Here is a 22115-nt window from a genome sequence, read left to right as displayed (position 1 = left end):
GGGAGGAGGTTGGAGAAAGACGGCCGCCGGACATGGCTTCTCACAGCCGGCTGGCCCTGACCCCCCGTGATCTATTCTCTTATCTAGCCCAGATCCTGGCCTTTCATCTGGGCTAAAACCTGGGGGAGCTTGGTCTCTGCTGGGTTTTTATCCCTCCCTCCCACACCCACACTCACTCACACACACACACACACACACACACACTTCATTCCAGACCCCCTCCATCTCCAGGCTCTATCTTTGTGTCCCAGATGAGCATTGCTCTCACCTACAAGGGAGATAACAGAGCTCACACCCCTCTGCTCCCTGCTCTGCTCCCCTCAAAACACCTCAGATTAGAATTTTTTTTTTAGAACTCACTAAAACCGAAAAAGAAAATCTACCTCCCCTTACCCTTTCTATTCCGTCAACAAACACCATCCACAGACTGACATTTTCACATGTGAATGTTTTTTTTGAAAAGCTTACCTTTTTCTTGTGAACAGGGGAGGTTGTCTTGTGTTTGGACCCTGGCCAAGGTCTGCAGACTGGACTGAGAGCAAAAAGGCTGGACTCTGCAGTTCGAACAGTAGCTGGCCAAAAGCGAGACAAAGTGGAATCAGAGAATGCATCAGGGATGCTACCAAAACACTGCACTCTGCCTGTTTTGACATTTCACAGAGCAGCGCTTTAACCTCACACTAAATTGCATTAGGGGCGAACAATAAGCAGGTTGTTTTGGCTGGTTAGTCAATCGGCCTTGGCTGGACCACCTCTACATGTGACTCAGGTTCGGGCTTGAGAGTGTTAGTTGCATGTGTGTGTAGCTTGTGCAGTCCACATTATACCATTTCATTCCATTCCAGGTGGATGCCTGGCCCGTCCCAACACTGCCCTCCTGCTCAACCCTGACCTGTTTCCAGCATAAACAGCAGATCCTCACCTCTAACCCCACTGGCTTTACCTGATAATCTGTCTCTGTGGATAACCCCCCCCCCACCACCCTTTTTTTCTTCTTTCTCCCCCTCACTCCCTCACATTCTCTCCAGAAACCAGGTTTTTGCATCAACCTAGCCGTGACCTCTGACCTCAGTCAGATTAGAGTGGTTGCTCAAATCCAGCAGCAGATTTGAGTAGCATCTGTGAGCCCCCTGTACATTTCTCCATTTGCTTAGCCATGTGATGCCACCTTAGAATTGAGACAAAGCCAGTCAGATCTCACCAACAGTTGGACACATGTTTGCAGTAGAGGGCATTTTCAAGCCCTGAGACAATACCTTGGTTAATGGGCTAATGCAGCTGAGCCCTGGGGTTCAATATCAGGTGGGTTGCTGTTGCTTTTGAAAGTATTAAAGGAAGAGTTGAGCGAAAAATTAAAGATTCAGTTATCATCACCTCCCCTCAAGCTGATGGAATGTCAGGTGAAGTTTCATAATCAACAAAACATTTTTGGAGCTTTACAGCAAAACAGTGTTGCAGCATTCTGCTAAACGACTGAAGGAGCTGGTGACAAAAGCTTTAATGTCTCTGGAAAACTGCAAACGTGTCTGAAGTGGGTGCAAAAGCACAGCATGTGTATAAATAATGTGTTTTCAAATCAGTGTATGATCTTGGTGGTTCCAAAGACTTGAATCATGTCAGATGATGTATGGAGCCATTTTTTGTTTTCCTTTTTGTTTTTTCATGTTTTAAAATAAGTCCCTATCTACTTCAGTTGTTTAGGAGAATGCTGCAACACTGTTTTGCTGTGAAACAACGGGGGGAGGAGATAATCATTTTTAGACAAACATATCCTTTAAGCACTTTTCTTTATGCACACTTCACTGTGTGAGAGTATGGAAAATATTTGTGAGGACTTAAAGGACATTTTAATTTTATTAAAAAATAAATCTGCACAGACCAGTTTGTATAATTCTTTTTTTTTTTTTTTTTTTTTTAATTAACATTCACGGGAAACATCTGATGGATCAAATTAAACTTCATGGCAGGAAACCCTGCCCTAGATTCCCTGCATAGATCTGCATTAGTGTCATATTCAGTTGGTGAGACATGATTTCGTAAAGCACATAACTGTAGTGCTGTGGACCAGTGTGAACCTACCAAGAAGTTCCAGAGAAGAGAGCTTGATCGCAAAGGTGATGGAGAACAACTCTCACCTCTAGGACAGTGTTTCAGCAGTCCTGTACAAAATGCATTGAGTTTTGCATTTAAAGCACACTGACAGCATTAGGGAAATGATTCCCTTGTCCAATACTTGGCAAGAGATCTACTGTTTCCAAAGCCTTCTATAAGTGGTCCAGATTAAAGAATAGAGGAGTGGTTAAAGAGACTGATGATGACAGGGCAAGTTGACTGTCACCGGTACATCAACAAGAGAATAAAGGCCTTCCTCCTTTCTTCTCATCCGCTGTCCTCTAACCTCTCCCACATGGCTGAACTGCAGGCAGAGTTGTTAATATGCCGATGAGGCTGACAGAAGCACACACAGAAGAGAATCCCCAAATATAAAGCAAAATATGAAAGTAGAGGACTCGCATGCTGTAGAGAAATAATAGAAAGAGGACGTGGAAATGGACAGCCTTCAGGGTTTTTCTCATTGTAAAACTGGTTGGCCTACACTTTTTTAAAAGAGGCTGCTCCATTCTGTCTATTGAATAATTAGATGTGACCTGAGGCTGTGTCATCAACACAGACACTCACCTGTTGTATCAGTGTACTTCTGCAGTAGAGAGTGTGAGTGTGTGTGTTAAACCAGTAGCTTCAGGGCCTCTAGACATCATTGCAACGCTCTACTGCAAAAATACCAGCTGTTCTCAGACCGGTTATACATACAGTTGGCCTTAGCGGCTTCTACTCACCGTACTCCAGATCCCTCCCATACAAATTAGAAAATCTAGTCTGACTATGAAAACACTGTACGAAAACAAACGTTTTGTAGTAAATGCACTGAATGTCATCGCCATGGTTTTGAAAAGGTTTGAATGCTTCATTATAAGGCAGTCTAGGCCTGTTTTGGACTGTCCTGTTGATGAACTAGTTTGAGGATTAGTATCTTCTCTTGTTATTTTGAACCACATTAGTGGAGAGGCTTGAGGAATGTTAAGATCTCTTGGCCCACCGCTTTTGTGCAGATTAAAATAGAGCAGCAACGATCGTATGGATAGTGCCACCAGCAGATTGAATATTTCACGTATCTGTTGAAGTATCTCAACATCTGCAATATGTAATGTCACACAATCTGATATACACTCATGGTTCTTGGACACTATTTGTCAGTTGAAATTTGATTAAATTATCTAACATCATCATCAGGTCAAAATTGTATTGACTGTCCAACACTAACGTATATGACTAAATACCTAAAAAAAATAAGCTTAATTGACTTTATATCTAGCGCTATTTAGTGAATGTTAGCATGCTTACATGCCAAAGTAAGTTGATGAATATTGCAATCATTACCTGCTAAAGATCATTATGAGCATATTAGAACACTGCCAATAGCATTTCTTTCCTTGTTCCGATATTGCTGTTCCAGCCTGTCTGCATCTGTGTCTATAGTGCATCTTACTTCTCAACAGTTGTTGGAGCAAAGTTTCAACTGATTTATTCATTTATACTAAATGTATAAATGGAAATGTATAAATGGAAACACAGTTTAATTGATAGTGAGCAGTAAACCGTAACCAATACAGGCAACTCCTTCGACACCTGTGGAGACGATCCCCAGACTTACTTAAAGCAATGGTCAGTTTTGTGAGTTGTTATCAGAAACTTTTTCAACTTTTTTTGTAATGCTATTTACAACCAATATTTAACTTTTTGGGCCTCCTTGCTCATTTTGCAAGCACTTTTAGGGATGTAACGGTATGAAAATTTCACACCGCGGTAATAGTGACCAAAATTATCACGGTTATCGGTATACCGTGGTATTTTTTAAAATGTCTTCAAAATGTTGAAAAAACACTGATAAATTGAAATAATTTCATCAAGATTTATATTTAAATGTATTTATTATGTACTAAAATAGTCCAAATCCAATACCTTAACAAAACACTGCAAAATCAACATTAAATAATTATAAAAATGTATCAAAACTGTGCAAAATAGGTCATTGGCTTTTTGTGATGAGGGCACATAAGCAGCCTGTTTTTGAAACGTGTCCTTTAATGTCTGCGTTACAGAGGTAGCATGAGATGTAGTGGCAGCAGCCACCAGTGGCAACTCGATTGGCCAGCAGACCCTCTCTGTGAAAAAATGAATAGAAAATGTCATTATTAATTACTACTGTCATTGTTACTTAATACTAAGGGAGCAACCAACAGATCACAAAACTCACAATGTAGATCACATCACTTTTGTGAGGAACAGGTTGGATACTTTTTCAGAAAAAAACAAAAAGGATTATTGTTGTTAAATGAATTATGGATGATTATGGATGAAAGTGAGTCACCTCAGTCAGTTTGTATTCACTAACTCAGTCCACCCAGTATGTGTTTGTTTCAAATCCTCCTCACTGCACCTCTACATCAATGTTTGGGGAATTAGTAGGTTGACTGTAAAAGGTAAAATCTGCAATTAATAAGCGGTTCAGATAACGTGCCAAATCACGGATCAACTTCGTTCAGTTATACCACTATCTGGTCAGTTTACACTAGTGACAACAGCAGATTGGACAGAGAAAACTCGACATACATCATGCACACAAGCTTGAGGTTAATTTACCTTGCATTGGCTGAACAGTTGATGGTGATGGTCGTAAAGTGAAAGTAAGTAAATTGGATGTGTTGCCGCCCCTCACAACAACTTGCAATTAAACTTAAACAGTAACCTTCACCGTCGGGAATTTTACCGTGGTTTACCGTGACACTGGTAACCGTGACATCCCTAAGAAGTTATTTGTGCAAAAAATGCTGGATCCATTTCTTCCAGTGATGTATATATGTGTTTATATGCATTCAGAGTGGGGAAGTGAGATCCAATCACAAGTGTAATTCCTCCGGTTTTCTTCCTGTCCCAAATTCCGCAATATGCACTGCAACTCAAGAACATTACAAGTTTGAAACACCAAACACACTGAACATATTTGCATATGAATCAGCACAATTGTAGGGACAGGCTTTGTGTTTGGCAAGTGCTATCTTCTATTAAAGTTTGGTCTGAAAAAAAAGGATCAAAAGAGGTAAACGATGACCATCCTGCTCCTTTTCTATTCCCACTTTTACAGGTAGAAGCAGACACTATTACACAACATGGCAAAGCTGAATTTGTTTTTGTCCAGAGTTACTTGGTGTCAGATGATTTCTGCTGAGTCATCTGTGACAAAAGGATTACAGGCCTACTTGCTGCTTCTCCAGCTGTTGGTACACACTTTTTTCTCCTCGTAGACTTAATCGCCAAGCGTTGCCTCCATCCTATTCTCCCACTTTCTATAGCCACATAAAATGCCCAAAGGACAACGCATCCCACGGTTTTGTTTCACTTGGTGTTCAGCCAAAGTCACAGTCAAACTGGAGTCCACTATCCACACAGTGAGGGAATATCTCCAGATTTATAGAGTCGTAATGCGGTAGGGGTACTGTATAAATAATCTCCCCACACAGAAACACTTCCAGCTGTTAAACAATATGCCCTTTTGCAGCTTTTCTTTTCCCCTTTCTTTTTGACTATAAAGCTTCTTGCCCAGATTGCTTTGAAAATGAATACTGAGGGTTTTTTGTGAGAAGCTGTTTTTGAATATTTGCCTTTTGTGACACCAGATTGTTGCACTTTAAGCTGATTAGTAATACAGAGTAGAGTTGGAACTCTGCCGGTATCAAACACTGCTATTGAAGGTCAGGTCATAATGTGAAATTCAAACCTCTGAGTCTGTTTACAATTAGGCCCTTTGAAGCATTCCACTGTAATCTCTCCCTCCTTTTGATATAAAGATACAGTATTGATATAAATGAAGGGAATTTGCCTTTGTTTTTCAAGCCATACCTGTGGCTTTTGATTGATGGATGGAAACTCTATGGTAGATTTAGATAATGTAGAGTTGTTTAAAACCTCACTCTGAGGTTATAGTTTCCCCCTAGACTTCAGCTGTATTTTGTATCAACACAGTCAGAATGGCAATCCACTGTGTGGAACAGCCTTATCCCTGCTGGGGACCATGAAATGTTGTTTGTGAACAAGGGATGATAAAGTAAATCCAGTGCTTTTTTCAGGGTCATCCTCACTGCCCCCGGCCAGGTTGCAGTGCTGGTCAGTGGAGGGGGAGATGAGAGAGGAGCCCCTCCTGATCTGGTAAAGATCCTGCTGTTGGGCAGCTTTTACGCTTCACTGGCTGATCCTTCCAGGAAATAGGGGGGTATAAGGACCACAGGAAGTTGTGTGTCCATCTGAAATGCTCCTATTTCAAAAATACCCTCGGGACTAATTAAGGAATTCTGATTCTGATTAAATTTGTTAAATCAAACAGATTTAAGCAATCATATACTCACTGTTGAAGTCTGGAAAGGTTCAAGTTTTAACAATAACTAATAAAACTATTTCCTCTTTCTTTCAGTTGGTAGCCACTGAGTCCAGCCTTTCAGATGAAGAGTCTTCAGTTCCGGAGCATCGCCCCTAAGGCCCCAGCCATGGTGCCTTCCCCCTCCCCTGCGGTCCTGTCCTGCCAGCCTCCCTCTGCCCTCCCTGAAGCTTCCACTGCCTCCAGCCCCAAGTCCATTATTGTGCCCACCCAAAACTATGCATTGATGCAAATAGCTGGTCAGGATGGCACTTTCTCTCTGGTGGCACTGCCCCCTTCTGTCTCCTCTCAGACACCACAGCAACAGCAGCCACAAACCCAGTCCATTCAAAAGAATCTCAAGCTGCCCATTCCCAGATACCAGCCAGTGAGAAGCAAGGGGGTGACAGATAAGGTAAAATCTCCACCACTAGCTGCTAGGGTGAAAACAGCCTCCAAGAATGAAATGACAGTACAGACAAAATCAGTGGTGAGCGGGGCATCAACAGCGTTGATGAAAAAACAACATGAGTCCAAGCACACAAAGAAAACCCTAGTGCCGAAAGAGGAGTCTTCAGAGCAATTAATTCTGATTGACCCAGCCTCCTCTGACATCTCTGTTACTGCTTTACTCCCAGACAATGCTGTCCAGTACCCAGATTCTCAGTTAGAGCTAGCACCAGACGGCTCTGAACGATCTGCTAGCCTTATTCAGAACCTCCAGTACCCTGCGGCTGTAAAAAGCTCCTCAGGCAAACCTCCAGAGGAAAGTCAGACTACAGTAAGGCTGTGCCAGTCTAAGACCGCTGCAGCCCAGCCCCAGGGCAGTATTACTGTCCTGTCGCCAGCCATCTTCAGCAAAGCAGTCCAGATTATCCCATCCCCACCTAAGGGTAAACTGCCCATCCTGCCATACTCTAAAATGAAGAGCAGCCTCATCCCAGCCACCAAGCTCAGCCATTTGTCCCCAGTGAAGAAGGGTTTCTCTCGCCAAACAGGATTCACCAGCCCATTAGATCCTACATCCAAGACCCTAGAGACAGCTGAAGCCTTGGGTCACAACCAGGTGCCAAACTCCACTCTACAGTCCCAGGCCAAGACCACACTTATGCCTGAGTTTGGAACTCTCCAGAAACCACCTGGCAAGAAGAGAGGGAGGAAGAGAAAGACAATGGAAGACATCTTGGCATTTGAGGCCAAAAAGAAGAGGTCCTTGTCTTTCTTCCGTAGAAGGGTCCCAGAAAAACCGCCAGCTGTAGTTCCAGGCTCTAAACAAAAGGAAGTTGATATTTCAAAGAAATACCGCAGCATCCGACCCAAACCCATGTTGGTCATGGAGACAGTTCCTCAACTGGTTAGTTTGCCTGCCATTACCCCAGACTGTCATGAACAGGAGCTTGTACTTAGTCATCAGCTTCCTGCCACTACCACATCCAAGGCTGTGGACTGTCCCCCTCAATCAGCCCCAGTAACCCTCCACCTGAGAGGTGCCTCCCATCCAAGAGTGTTCATAGGCAGCCGTCCACTCCACCGTTGCCCAACTTGCAGCCGCTGTTTCCAGTTCAAGCATCACCTCCAGAGCCATATGAACAGTCACACCAATAGTCGGCCCTACGTGTGCCCAGTTTGCCGCAAAGCGTACGCTCACTCTGGCAGCCTGAGCACCCACATGAAGCTTCACCACTCTGAGGTACGTCCGCGTCGGTCCCTCGGCTGTGAGTTCTGCGAGAAGGCCTTTGGATATGTGGGGGTTTACTTCAGTCATCTGAGAGAGGTCCACAAAGTGGTGCTGACCGTGGAGCCGTCCATCACCCATCATGAGGACGATGTGTCTGTGGAGGGGTGAGAAATTTAAATCATTGTCAATTGTGCACCTACTTCATTGTGGCAATAACCCTGTAGCAGGTTTTATGCAAAGGTGTCAACATATAGATTAGGTGGCTTAAGATATGAATTGCCTGACTACAGAACTTTTTTTAACATTTATTTAAAAAAAATGTAGAAATAAGCTGTAATTTTTATTTTCCTCACCAGGGCCAACTCCCCAGAGCCATCAGATGAGCAGGATCGCGAGGACCCAGTGGAGCTGCAGATTAAATGCGGTCGCTGCCAGGCCATCACTCCAACCTTTGCTGACATGAAGATGCATTTGCTGTATGTGCATGGGGAGGAGGTCCAGGTCCGACCTCACGATGGACAACACCAGCGAGGCGGCCGTGAGGCTGAGATGGAGCTTGTAAAACACGCTGCCCACTACTGGCGGCAGCTCAATGAGAAGCGTAACCTGGTGAAGTGCGGCAGTTGTGATGAAGAGTTTTTCTCCTTCTCCAAGCTTAAGAGGCACATCATGTCCCACCACCGTGTTGGGGAGGGGGAGGACAGCGGGACCCTCTCGTCACCAGATAGTGGCAATGGTCTTGGGGTTCTTGCAGCAGGTGCAGCCTTTAACTGTGTGCTTTGCAGCGAGGTCTTGGACACTAAAGAGGGAGTTGTGGAGCACTGGAGGAGTCGCCACCACTGTGAGCAGCCCAGCCTGCTGTGGGATGCCCTGAGCTCATACTCTGGCCAGGAAGAGGCTGAGGTGGACGGGGATCTGGACACTCCTGCTCCAAGCCCACACTATCCAGCCTAGCCCTCAGATGTGCATGGAGCCCTTCATTGTGGCTCCACATCATACACACTCAGTCGTAACAATCAGCAGCGCAGGGATGGAGGGTTTCTCTTATGTCTTTTAACACTAGTTTCATCTTTCACCAGTTGAGGCATTTGACGTGGTCCAAACAAAAAACAAAAAGAACAGAAAAAGAATATCAAGCTAATGGTGAAAATGGAAATTAAAAATTGTGTTAGAACTCATATGGGATATTCTCTCCAGGTCAGAGAATCCAATCATATAGACAAAATTATTTTTTATGTTGATATTTTGTTTGCACTGTTCTGTTTTTGGACTTCATTTTGTTTAGAGGTATGTATTTAATATCCTGTTGGATTTTTTTTTGTACTGCTTATTTAAATGTTATTAAAAGAGTAATTTATAACCTAGCTGACACAATAAAACTGTTAAAAGGTCATTTCACCCAAACACCTCTTGTGACTATCTAGCCATGCAGATTATTTGGTTTTATTATCAGTTTTTGAGATATCTATGCTGAGATTTTTGCCTTCCCAACAATAAAAACGTACATCTTAATAGTACCCATGTTACACTGAGGATCATGTAAAGGACAAGTTGCAAGAAAGCCATGGTGACCCCCCCCCGATCTGAGGCCGCAGTCCAGGAAGACTCCCATCAGCTCATAGGGCAATTTAGCTCCACAGCTAATTAAGCTACTTGCTAATGGCAGCTAATCCCTACAGCCAAACATAGATACTACAGCAAAGAATAAAGTGAGCAGCAGGTATTGTTTATACTACAATATGTAATATTGGAGCTACTTTCCAATTCTGACTTCTGATTTCATACAAATTACACCATTTAAATATTTTGAGCAGTATGTGTGTGTGTGTGTGTGTGTGTGTGTGTGTATATATATATATATATATATATATATATATATATATATATATATATATATATATATATATATATATATTATATAATATATATATCCTGAATGTGACATGAATATGACATCTGGTCTAAAACTACCAAATCTGCATAGCTAGATACCACTATGGGAACGTGAATTTTTTTTAAAATCTTTTTTTGGGGGGGTATTGACCCTTCCATATACTGAGAAATGTAAATCTCCTAAAAGGGCACACTGTCTACTATCACACTGGCTGTCAATTAATCCTTTGGCCTTGGATTCTTACAGGTTAAAAATAATCAGTATGTGTATGATTTGTGATTTGATATTGCTCCTGTAACGGAAAATTTATATTGTCTGATGAGGACAGCATTAGGGTCCTTTGCTAACCTGGACCCATGAAGGAACACTTTAACCAGCACCCAAGTGACATCCTTGTGGCCTTTGGAAAAAAAAAATCAGTGTTCATGCGTAATGTGGCTTATTGTCAGTGTGGATCTCTGTAGGCCAAGTTCCATCTCCTTGACTTGTTGATAAATGCCTATATATGTATTCTGTAATATGCCAAGGGTCTTTTCACACTAGTGATTGTAAAAGTGAGTTTAGCATTTAAGCGTTTTAACCACTGACAGAATACCTTTTGTTGAATTAGTAGATACGCAAAGGAAACCATTGAATTGCCTACCTGTGGTTGCCAGCTCATGTACGCACCTGTGGAATTGTGTGCACCCAGACTCTATTATTAGAGTTAATGTAAACTGTTGTCAAGTCCAGAAAACATGCTATTTTGTACTCTAGATTAATACAGAGGTCTTTTAGTATATTTATGCTTGTTGTTGGTCCTTGAAGAACCAGCACTGGGACATTTGTTATGTATGCTTCTTCTAATTTGGGGGATGCTTAATGTCTTGTTTATTGATTGAAAGGCCATTACTACATGGCAAGTAGCTCTGCTAACATTTGTCTGTTGTTATCTTTCACATGAAGAAAAAAAAAACATCACAGGGTCAAGTGAATGTACCTGAATGTTTTAAAAACTCTACCAAAAGTATATGTATGCTATATAGACTAATTCTATAGATAGTATATATAGATATATTGAGAAAAAATATATATATTTACATAGAGTAACTAGTGAATCAGCTGCTTTGTTCTGTCACAGTGGAGGAGGGAAACGAGATGAATATATATCACTGCCAAAACTGGCAACTCAAAAAAACAAAAGCCATGTCGAGCTGTACTTATGTTTCTGACACAAAACATAGGACTTTGAATGAAGGGCAAAGCACTGATGTTTGCATATTGCACTTGCATATATATCGAGAGGGTCAACGAGAGTTAACAGTATTACTGTTCATTGGATGCCATGTTGGGGTGTTCGTCAGTGAGCTGTCCTTTGTTTTCAAGCCCTCAACACAAACCAGGAAGTGACAGAATTATGGGTCAGACTCTTCTTTAACTCAGTTAGATGACAAACATACATGACTGTCAGCACAAGTCAGAAAGTGAAAAATCACACATTTGGTCATATAATGTGTTTGGCTCACTTAATATTTTGACTGTGTCCAAAAAAGCCTGAAAGTGTTTGTGCTTGTTACTGTTTGTGTACCTGAAGAACCTGATGTTTATGACAATAAAGATATGCTTTGTTGAGGACACTGTGACTGTTTTGCTTTCTTAAAACAGACATACTTCTTAGAAGTCTTTTTACTATATTTGACCAGTTTATGGGTCAAGGACAGGTGTATAATTGAGATCAGATCTGTGATACATTTTCTAAATTGACTTTTTTGGCCTCATTAATTTTCACCATGCTGCTCTGATTGTTGACTTTGTTGTGGTCTATAGAATGTCATTGAAAAGAGGGGATATTGCCTGTCATTATTTTCCAAAACCCATCAACACATCTTTGAATTGTTTCTTCAAAACCTGAAGATAAACAGTTTACAGTGATGACCGGACTACAAGTTTCCTGCCCTGTGGGTGGTGCTGTGGAGTTGTACTTAAGCTGTGTTCTGAACAAAGTAGGAATTTCTGACTTAAAGTGACCTTCCACTGTACTTTTTCGAGTAGGGGTCAGAAGTGTTTCAAGTTTGGAGTGGCTTGAACACGGCATTGGATGTACCAATGCTTTGGCTTGATGCAAGCAATGTTTGTCATGATCACCATCTTAGTTAAAGCGAAACTCTTGCCAAAATGCAACCTCTGCTTTTTTTGCAATACCCCAGTCAAACCTTTGTGTAAAAGCATAATTACGGCAACAAAGCAACGCGTTATCTCACGTAACTTTTTCGGCTCTTGATTTTAGTATTGTTCCTTATATGAGGCTCCTTTTTCAACTTCAAGGTCAATATTGTTTTTCGTTAACAACTAAACAACGAATTATCCGTGCACTTATATTTAACTAAACTTTAGGAGCGGCCCACCTTAATTCACCTCCAAGTTGCGTCACATTCTGAGATCAATCCTTCAGGCTGGCAGGACGGCATCTAGCGGAACAAGCTACTGCTAATGTGAGTTGTCCAAAAACTCTCTTTTTAGTAAACTCTGTGGACGCAAACGATGCACTCCCATTGAAAATGAGTTTGACCCAAAAACAAAAATACAAGGCTGATGATGATGTCAAGTGACTATGAGGAATTTTCAGTTTTCCTTGATTTTATCAGAACGCTTTGACAAAAGCAGTACGACATGTGATTTTATGCATGATATGTGCAGTCAGACCCAAGCACAGGCAATAATGATAACTATATAAAAATAACATTCTTTTCGCTGATGGTCTTGTTTGCTGTTACAGGTCATCTAAAATCATCAATACTGTTTCATCAATGCTTTAAAGTTCCTTGTAGTCACTTAACATGAGATGGTATTTGTCAGAAATTAAAAATCGACCTGATGATGACAGACTAAATTCAGGGGAAATCGTCACAAATGACAGTGATGAGGACTGACAGACAGACCAAAAGTGTTATCCATGAAATTATGTGTAAGAACTGATAACATTTAAAAAAAAAAAAAATAGCTCTCGTTCTAGTTCTTGTCAACAATAAAAATCCATCTGACTGGAAACATCATCAACTGGCATGGGGATGTCTGCGCAGAGCCAACACCCACCCAAGCCTCGGTCTGTTCACCCTGCTGCCGTCTGAGAAATGACACAGAAGCATCCACTCCCTTCCCACCACACAACAGAGCAACTTCATTCAACAGACTGTGAGACTCCTGAACTCAGCCTCAACACTCCACCATGAACACATCATGTTCATGACTTTATTATGTTTTCTTTATTAGTCTATGCAGTTTGAGGAGTATTGTGCGTGTGCATGTAGCTTACTGAAAAACAACAAAAAACAGAGTTCACACATAGCCTGCAGCTGTGATCTTTTCACCTCCTGAAGCACAAACGACAGAGGTCAGGGTCACCGTGTATTAATCGGATGAGATTCAGAGAATGGGGTTAATTGATATTTCAGTCTGTACATGTGTGTCATATGTTAGGGTCAAGCAAAGTGGGTTAACCAAAGGGCTTTAAAGAGCCTACATATGCTTTACCACTGTGCTCCCCCATCAAACAGACCTTACAGCCGCCTGCTTTAGCATAATCAAACCTACAGATATGTGCAGAAAATTGTCTATTTCACTAAAAGGACGACACACGATCCACATAACTAAAACTAGCTTGAAAATGTAATATAATAGTGGCAGAATATTTGAATATTTGAAAGACTGGAAGTTCAGAGAAAGGTACAGTCTATGTTCTGAGAAGAGCTGGCTATATGTTTTGTGGTGGTTTCATATTTAATGAATGGAGATGACATTGCATGAGCTCCATTTTTTCCCTGTACTTGTCTTTTTCTTCTTTTTAGATGCATTTAAAGTAAACAGAAATGCTAAACTAATCTTTTCAAATTTCCAGAAATCAGGGAACAAACATTTGAATCTGTTCGAACATTGTTTCTATGCGGTCGGAGCCGAACGCTCTCTCCGCTGTAGGCCCAGCCCTGGTAGTCACTGCCACACCAGTGTGGAATGCAGGTCCTCAGCTCCAGTTGATTTGGAGGCACACAACCCCACTTTTAAAGTTCAAAGGGCACCTCGACTGTGATTTCTGCTGCTACTCAAACAGGCAACAGCCCGAGAGAGAGAGAGAGAGAGAGAGAGAGCAATTCTGCGACACAAAACAACCTCCGCTAGGTTTACGCCAACTCCTCAACTCCTTGAAACTCCTGTGAGGGATTCAAAGGTTTCAAACGAGAGTGTCTCCACTTCAGGTGGCTTTCAGCTCCAAACACAGATAAGGCTGCGACATCAGAACATATCGAGACCCAATCTACCGTCGCCATCGCACCACATCGCAGGCACAGATAAAAAGGAAAGCGCTATATAGTGATGCATATTTCCCTTTAATCAGAGCTAACGTGTACCACAGCCGTCACACTGCGCTCCCACCTCACTGTGGCTCTCAGGGGGACAGGGGAGATCAAAGCCACCCCCCTGCTTGTACATGATCAGTGAGAAAGAAGGAGAACTGGGGGCTGCTCTCTTTCTTTCTCTTGTTCTTTCTTTCTTTGGGTCTCTGAGCTACACCCCCTTCAGCACTGCTACAGCCCTGGAAGCGTTGAGATTAAGGAGGAAAGGTGTGGGACAAACAGTTGTACAGCTCTTAAAATTCACGTCAGAGAGCAAATGCTGGACTTATTGATCTGTTTATTTAAGATGAAATATACCTGCTCAGTATGTGTACCTGTGTGACCTGTTTCAAGGTTCAGTCATGTTGCAGAGTGCTACTTAACCCGAGTGTTAAGTTTTCCAATCAGTTTTAATGTAGCTGTTAATTTTAAGGTGTGGGAAGACTGTGTCTGATATTCACTCTCAGCAGGATTTTAGTTTTGAAAATGCTGTTTGACCCTGATGCACAGATCCGGAATTCAGATTCAGATTCAGAATAGTTTATTAATCTGTTAATTCCAGATCTGTGGAATAAAGGAACCAGACCACTAAACAACATGCACAGAGGCACAGAGCAACAAAACAAGCATTGCTGGAAGAATGACGGGGCGAGATTTATTGAGTAGTAAAAAATGTGACCCACACTGACCACAGATGTCCTCAAAAACAACTTGGGTGCGGGGAAACCCGAGTGCAACATGCAGTCTTTGGGTTATTAGAAGCTCCCCTCCCAACTTCTCACTTCTCACAAATGATGCCCTGTTGCCAGTCTGTCTTAATACACTAACATCTGTGAAGCTGCTGTCGGCACATGCAGTATGTTGGTGATAAGTGTGCACATTCATCAAAGTGATGCTATGGTTTCATCAAAGATTTACACACCCTCCTGAATGTCAGGACTTAGATGTACAAATCGGTAATCCCACATCCATGAACTCTCACTCTCTCTCTCTCTCTCTCTCTCTCTCGATCTGGAGATGTGATCCGCCCTTCCCTTTCCTGCTGCCTTTCGGTCTCAGGTTTCAAAGCGTCCCAGCTCTCCTCACCCCCCAGATTACTCATCTAATGAGCAGCAGGGCTGATCAGGTGAATAATTGATGATGGGCGGCTGGAGAAAGACATCGATCCGAGCAGTGCTGTTGCTCTAAATGGAGCAGGGAAGGAGAAACCTCAGGAGGATAAGCAGGCACAGGTACATCACTGCAACATTCTGTGCTGTATGGGCTGATTGGGATTCAGTGCTTGTGTCAGTTTCATGAGGAGTAAAAGGATAAAGAGCCGCTGCTGGAGAACATGGGCAAGGTTTTTCTCAAAAACACACACCAGGACTCATTTATGATGGAACTTAGTTTTATCACATTTACTTAGCAAAGTGTTAAATTACGTTTAGATACAATATGCAAATAATAATGATGCCTCTGATTGTAATAGTCCATGTCCTTCCAGGGCACCTGACACTGAACATTATTAGGCTTGTGTTATACTTGATTCTCACCAGGGTGTATGCATTTTACAACCACCTGTGACCCAGGTAACTCAAAATCTTTTTTCATTAGATTTTTAAGGACTCATCTTCAACTAGATGTGATTTGGAGCGACCTGTCTGGACCACACATCATGTAAATCTGCAATTGCCAACAGTCTTGTGCTGCTCTGTACTTTTATCTAAATCTGAATAATTTGATTTAAATAGCCCTTATACATCACTGTTCAGAAGACGAGTCATGCCTCTGTGAAAATTCAACCTTTATTTTTAATCTTGAAAAATCTTTGAGGGCAAGGCCTCATTTTCAATGATGCCGAGAGCACAAAAAAAAAGAAAATCCCAAATCTAGTGTTTACCCGAGGAACTTCCGAGCATAATACAATCACTAGCACTTCAAGGCTGTACAAAGAAAAATGAATCCAATGGCTGTCGTGTCTTACTGTTAAAAGTGCCCACCTGAGTTTTCAAATAGAAAACAATGATGTGGGGAATAACAGTCACCAGTAATGAATCTGAGGGTGGATTGACAAACCGAGTCTAGTGGAGTAAGAGTGGAGATGGAGGCATGTCTTTAGGTAACATCACCATCATACAGGACAAATAAAAAGACAGCTTCAGTTTCCTACAGAACATGGGAAAGTAGTTCTTTTTCTGAATAAATACTGTTGATTACCAAATAATAGCTGGGGCGTTTATTTGTTTCAATCACTTAGCAGACCAGGCCTTTATTTGGGACCAGGCAGCAATTTGGAACAGGTGTTTAATTCCTGATTGTTTCAATCATCCGGGTTGAAAATATCACAACTTCGCCAGCTTCTTTGTGAATTCTCTGGCATACTTCTGGGCAATAGTTGTTCGTGTTCTGCAAGTCAAGTTGTTGCAGCAGAGGAAACGATTTAGCCAACCAGCACTCACGGCAAACTCCTCATCTCTGCTGTCACTTGTGCATTTGTTTCGCCATAGCCTTGATCATCATGCCGGACACTCTCATAAGTGGCATGCCAGTTCGCTGATAACCCATTCCTGCATGTTTATCTCAGGTTCCTTGCTAGCCTTCTTCCTACCTCCACCAGGCAGCCTGGCCCTTTTGCGCTGAAGCTCAGTTTTATTTTTTTGCCAATCTCTCACTCTCTTGGGGTCGACAGAGAAACATCTAGCAGCTACTTCTGCTGAGTTTTCCTCTACATATTTTATGACAGAAAAGTTTGAATTTCAAGTCATTAATGTGATATTGACTGACGGAAAACAAGCATATGTGAAAAAGGTGCAGAAGTGAAATGTGCAGTGTTGAAAGTAGCAAAACAGCATCTCTGGTAAAATATAAAAATATGAAATGCTAATGGAGGGAGTGAAAGAAACATAAAAATGAGGGGGGAGAAATGAGCCAGAGCAATAAACTGTTCCAGGGAGAGAGAAAATGGTTAAAGACAGGACGAAAAGTGCAAAGAAGAGAAAAGTAAGACAGAAAGGAGAGGGGGTGGTTAGTTATAGTTTAGGGAGAGTTACCTCTGGAAAACTAGTGTGCAATTAAGTTAATTGAGTTGAATTAATAAATGATAAGATACATTTTACAATTTAAAAAAAAAAAAAAAAACTTTATGAAGGTCAGCAACACCTACGGTTAATTGAGCTCAAGCTAGCTACGGAGTTTGCTTCACTTGGCCCTATTTAGCAACCTGAACTAATGACACAGACCTAATGAAACATCTGAAATGTCAACAGCTCAATAATCATGCAGACAAAACAACACTGGACTTTGGGAGATAAGCATAACTTTACTTTACCTGCTCTGTTGAACTCCACATGGACTTTTCTGGCTGGATTAATAGGCTGGAGCTGTGCTCTCCAAGGTAAAGTTCAGGAATAGCCAGTTAGGTTACATATGTCACTTGAAAATTAGTAGTTTGAGGAGTTTGATCAGTAAAGAAGTGCTATCATCAAAATAGAAACATACGCCTGCAAGCATCAGTAAGATGCTGATGGATAATGACTGGACTTGAGAAGGGATGTTAGCACCTGTCTCCACTGCTTGACAGAAAATACTGTTTTATGCTGTTAAATTACAGTTTTGTATTGTTAACTGAGCATTAAGTGTTAATTTACATGCAAGCATGAATATTTAACAGTATTTTACAATTATTTTAAAATACAGTAAGATACTGTTGTAATCCACCGTAAATTTACAGCAGTTCATTACAAATACTGTTTTATGCTGTTAAATTACAGTTATCTACTGTAATTGTTAATTTACTGATTTAACTGTTAATTTACATGTGAGGGATAAATATTTAACAGTATTTTACAATTATTATAAAATACAGTAGGTATGTTGTAAATCCACCATAAATATACAGCAATTTGTTATAGTGCATCTGCTTCAAAGTCATACATTCCATCAACTGTTTCTTACATGAAACAATGTACAGCTCAAAGAGTATCGAAGTCATCTGCACCTTCGTTTACACCTATCTTACCTTTATAAGACAAGATTTTTCTCTCCAAGGTAAGGCATGTAAACACGAAGACTACATAAACTTCAAGACAAGCCTAGTTTTGGTGTAAAATGTTTGGAACAGTAATCTGTTGAAGGGATGACAAATGAATCTTATCCCAACCTCCAACCCACTTCATTCATTCCTGTACAGGAAGAGCAACAGATCGGATCACTCAACCCTGCAACGTGTAAGTGGGCCACTTTAATTGAACAACACGGAGCTGATGGACAGTATGTTGGTGACATTGCTCCGAGTGAGCCTGTGTCTCCTTTTCCATGTCGCTTCAATGGGGAATCCGTTACGGGGCGCTGCTCATTGCCTTTTGGTCCAGATGGTCAAAAGCTCCCAGTGTTCAGCAGGGTAGGCGCCGTTCGCCCAGGGGGACTCCTGCCATCTGTTCCAATCCTCTCCTCCCTTCTCATATAACTCCCTAAGCCTCCATCCACTCCATGCAAGGGCTTGGATCAGTCCTGATAAAGGTCTGATTCTGTCCCATCCTGATTTTCACCTTGACTGATGTGTCAACGACATCAAGTAGAACACATTTTGAGGTCCAGACATCTGCAAAGACATGCTAGGACTTGAAAAACTTGTCATTATTCTTGTCATGATGTGCCTATTTTACCCCTGGCCCCATTTCTCCCACATTAGTTTCTGTTTCTGCTACTTCTGCTACTGTGTGAGTATGTGTGGGGGTGTCAAGCAGAATTCAAACAAGACAGAGAGCATCTTTCTGGAGTCATCTTAGCTCCAGGGAATGTGGCGAGATAACTGGATGCTAATGCTGCACTTTGCCTTTGGGGAATTACGTTTGCCTGAGCAGTAACCTACATTTACCGAGCAGTCACACACATAAGGTTAATGAATCAGGCCTGCTGGAGGACGAACGGACCCTTCATACGAGTGCACACGTACAGATCTAACAATCATCAATACAATCATAGTAGACACAGTCTCACACACACACACAAACAAACACAGAGGTTTCTGTTTGCTGTAGCGCAAAAGCTAACACGGTCAGTAAGTAAGCAAGCATCTGAATCTGTAATTTATTTATTTAGTCTGGCTCCAAGGAGCCGTGGGCGTGCGCTAATAACAGGAGGGTTCTTCTGCCCAGAACTGTGTGCAAGTGCATGTTTGTCTATGAATAAGAGAGGTTTTGATTTAAGAGCCGAAGCCCATCATCCACGCATTGTTTCTTCTCACTCCCACCTGCAATTAAGACAAGAAAAGACACAAGTGGGGAAATTGTCATCACTGATTTGATAGGTTAATTAGCTCATTCATATGTAATATCATACGCAGTTAACCACTGGTTGAGCAGATTAAGGAGGGCAGACTGAAATTCAGCACATTTTGTCCAAAGCCTGATTGGAAAGGGATGTATTGGATTACATGATAAGTAAGATGAGTAAGGGTGCGTGTGTGCTGTGTGTGTGTGTATTTGTGTGTGCATGTATTTATGTGTGTTTAAAGTGCGGGGTGAGATATGCCCCCCCCATCTCGTCCTCTGTCCCTTCCCCCACAACAGTGACTCTGGCTGGGATCCGCTCACCGTCTCCCCCTGGGGAAGACCGCCATCCGACTTAGGTGGTCAGAATCAATTATACTCATCCTTTTTTCCTCCTCGGAAGCATTTACACGAGTCACATTTTTCAGACCCAGTCTCAAAACTCCACTTTCCTTCCTTCCTTCTATTCTTCCTCCACAACGCACAGCCCAACCCCTCCCCACCACCCTGAGGCCCCCTGTCAGGACCCAGGAATAATTCCCCTCCTTTTCCGATGCTTTTGGGAGGAAAACGGTACAAGGTGATAAATCTGCGGTGATGTACTGTAGAAAAAATTAAATGAAGGAGAAGAGAAGGGAAGCCGGGAGGCTCAGCACTGCTGCCTGTCTGCTCAGCACAGCAGAAATGGAGAACAGTCCATTCTTAAAGGATAGAGATGGAAGAGGAGTGGTAGGGTGAAACAGGACAGTAAAAGTGAGTTACTCACCTTAGACCCTGGATGCATGATCTTGAAGGCAGCTGAGTTTGCTTACAGGATATCACACAGCTGGGAGCCTTCAATGCTCCTCATGAGCCAGAGCTGTAAAAACATCTTTTAACATAAATGCAAAGCAAAACTGCCTTAGACATGCACGCTCAGCTGTTGAAAAAAATACTCAGGTATCAGAGATTCTTTTGAGAAGAAAACAATGGATCTATGACCTAGGGCTGATATGTGGGAGGGTTTGTGTCCATCAAGATAATCAATACCATGTTATCTGCAGAGTACAGCCAAGAGAGGTTCGGCTCGCAACATTTCTCATATTTAATGCCTGACTGACTTTAACAGCTCATACACTGCGAGCAGCGGGAGGAGGGATTGGATACCAACAGTACCAGGCAGCCAGAGGCACCACATAAGATCTTGGAGCATTTACCTGCCCCAATGAGTAACAAACACAAATAATGCAGAGCGTAATTGCCACTGATGCATTTTAAAAGCCCTCCTCCTCCCCTGCAAACACCTGCAGCCCATATAAGCCGCGCGACCCCCTGGGAAATCACACATTAGCATTTAGCCGTTTCATCTGCTGCACTAATCAGAGCCAAACGTTTCAATAATACAACACAAAAGCAGTTACGCAACTCAAAGAAAGGGGTGAGAGAATGAGAGAGAACTCAGGCAAAAGGTATTTCCAGAGGTTGCGAAGCAGTTGGCACCTGTGCTTACTGGCTGGATGATTTTGGGTAAGTTGGAGGGTCAGCCAGTGACCCCGAGTTACCTCCCAATTGTGTTTTAGATAAAATGTAGTGTTGAAATCAGTGAGCTTTACCAACCACCACAACAACTCCAATAATGACTTCATCACAGTCTGCAGAAATGCTATCAGAACTGTGAGGCCGTACAAGGCAGCATTGTGATTTAAACTAGCTGCAACATGCAACACAGCACTGGATGTCAACAAACCGGTATGTAGCTCCTTGCACAAACACACTATTTTAACTACTTTTTTATTCACTTTGAGTCATACACGCTACAGTGCTGTGTTGTAAGGTGTCTGCTGTTGTTCCATAACTTTTGGGGTGAGATGTGGAGCATGTTAAGAAGCTTAAAACACAGTGTAAAGTTCTGACCCCATGCTGTTAGCTGTCAATGCTAACTCTCCATTCACGGAGCCCTGTAATGGTTGGCCCAAATGTGTTCGCGTCTTCGGCACTGGCAAGCCAAGGGTAGCTTGAGCAATGAAGCTGCATGATTAAATCGACCGAAGTTCTCTTTAAAGGGACAGTTAACCCAAAAATCAACAAATAATTATACAAATTATTCCTCTCACCTGTAGTCCTATTTATCCGTAGATGGTTTTGTTTTAAGTTGTAGAATTTCAGTTGCCCAAAACTCACTACAGTGTATTACCATGCAGAAGGAAATATGCATCTACTCATGGGCAGGCAGACAGGGATGTAAATAATAGCTGTGTCCTCCTCAGTTAGCTTTGTTAGCTAGTAGATGGATGCTTCCTTCTGCACAGTGATATAGCTAGAACGTAGATATTTCAGTGGATGAGAGAAAACTTGACCTGCTGGCAGCACATTAATAGTCATATGATTGACATTTCAGTCCATGCTTAGGACTGACAGATTCATCTACTGACAGGCTGACAATGCTATCCATGGAGCAATGTTGCTAGCATGGCTA

General features: G+C 42.1%; 1 protein-coding gene and 1 long non-coding RNA gene across 4 annotated transcripts in view; one reads left to right on the top strand and one right to left on the bottom strand.

Moving 5' to 3' along the window:
• Nucleotides 1–11655, top strand: part of znf438 (zinc finger protein 438) — a 57067-nt gene extending 45412 nt beyond the window's left edge. For all 3 annotated transcript variants that reach the window (XM_037079593.1, XM_037079592.1, XM_037079594.1), the window contains exons 3-4: nt 6527–8311; nt 8504–11655. In XM_037079593.1, coding sequence (XP_036935488.1) covers nt 6555–8311; nt 8504–9101 — 2355 coding nt within the window. In that variant the 5' untranslated portion in view covers nt 6527–6554 and the 3' untranslated portion in view covers nt 9102–11655. The remainder of the gene's footprint in view (nt 1–6526; nt 8312–8503) is intronic.
• A 7811-nt stretch (nt 11656–19466) lies between these two features.
• LOC119009125 lies at nt 19467–21826 on the bottom strand. The gene is made up of 3 exons (XR_005071633.1): nt 21754–21826; nt 20427–20519; nt 19467–19641 (listed from the first exon to the last, which is right to left on the bottom strand). It is a non-coding gene; the product is annotated as an uncharacterized LOC119009125 (long non-coding RNA).
• Between the last annotated feature and the right edge of the window lie 289 nt (nt 21827–22115).

The sequence above is a fragment of the Acanthopagrus latus genome, chromosome 19, assembly GCF_904848185.1.
Source record: "Acanthopagrus latus isolate v.2019 chromosome 19, fAcaLat1.1, whole genome shotgun sequence".
In the NCBI taxonomy this organism is placed as follows: Eukaryota; Metazoa; Chordata; class Actinopteri; order Spariformes; family Sparidae; genus Acanthopagrus; species Acanthopagrus latus.
This window is presented reverse-complemented; position numbering and strand designations above follow the sequence as displayed.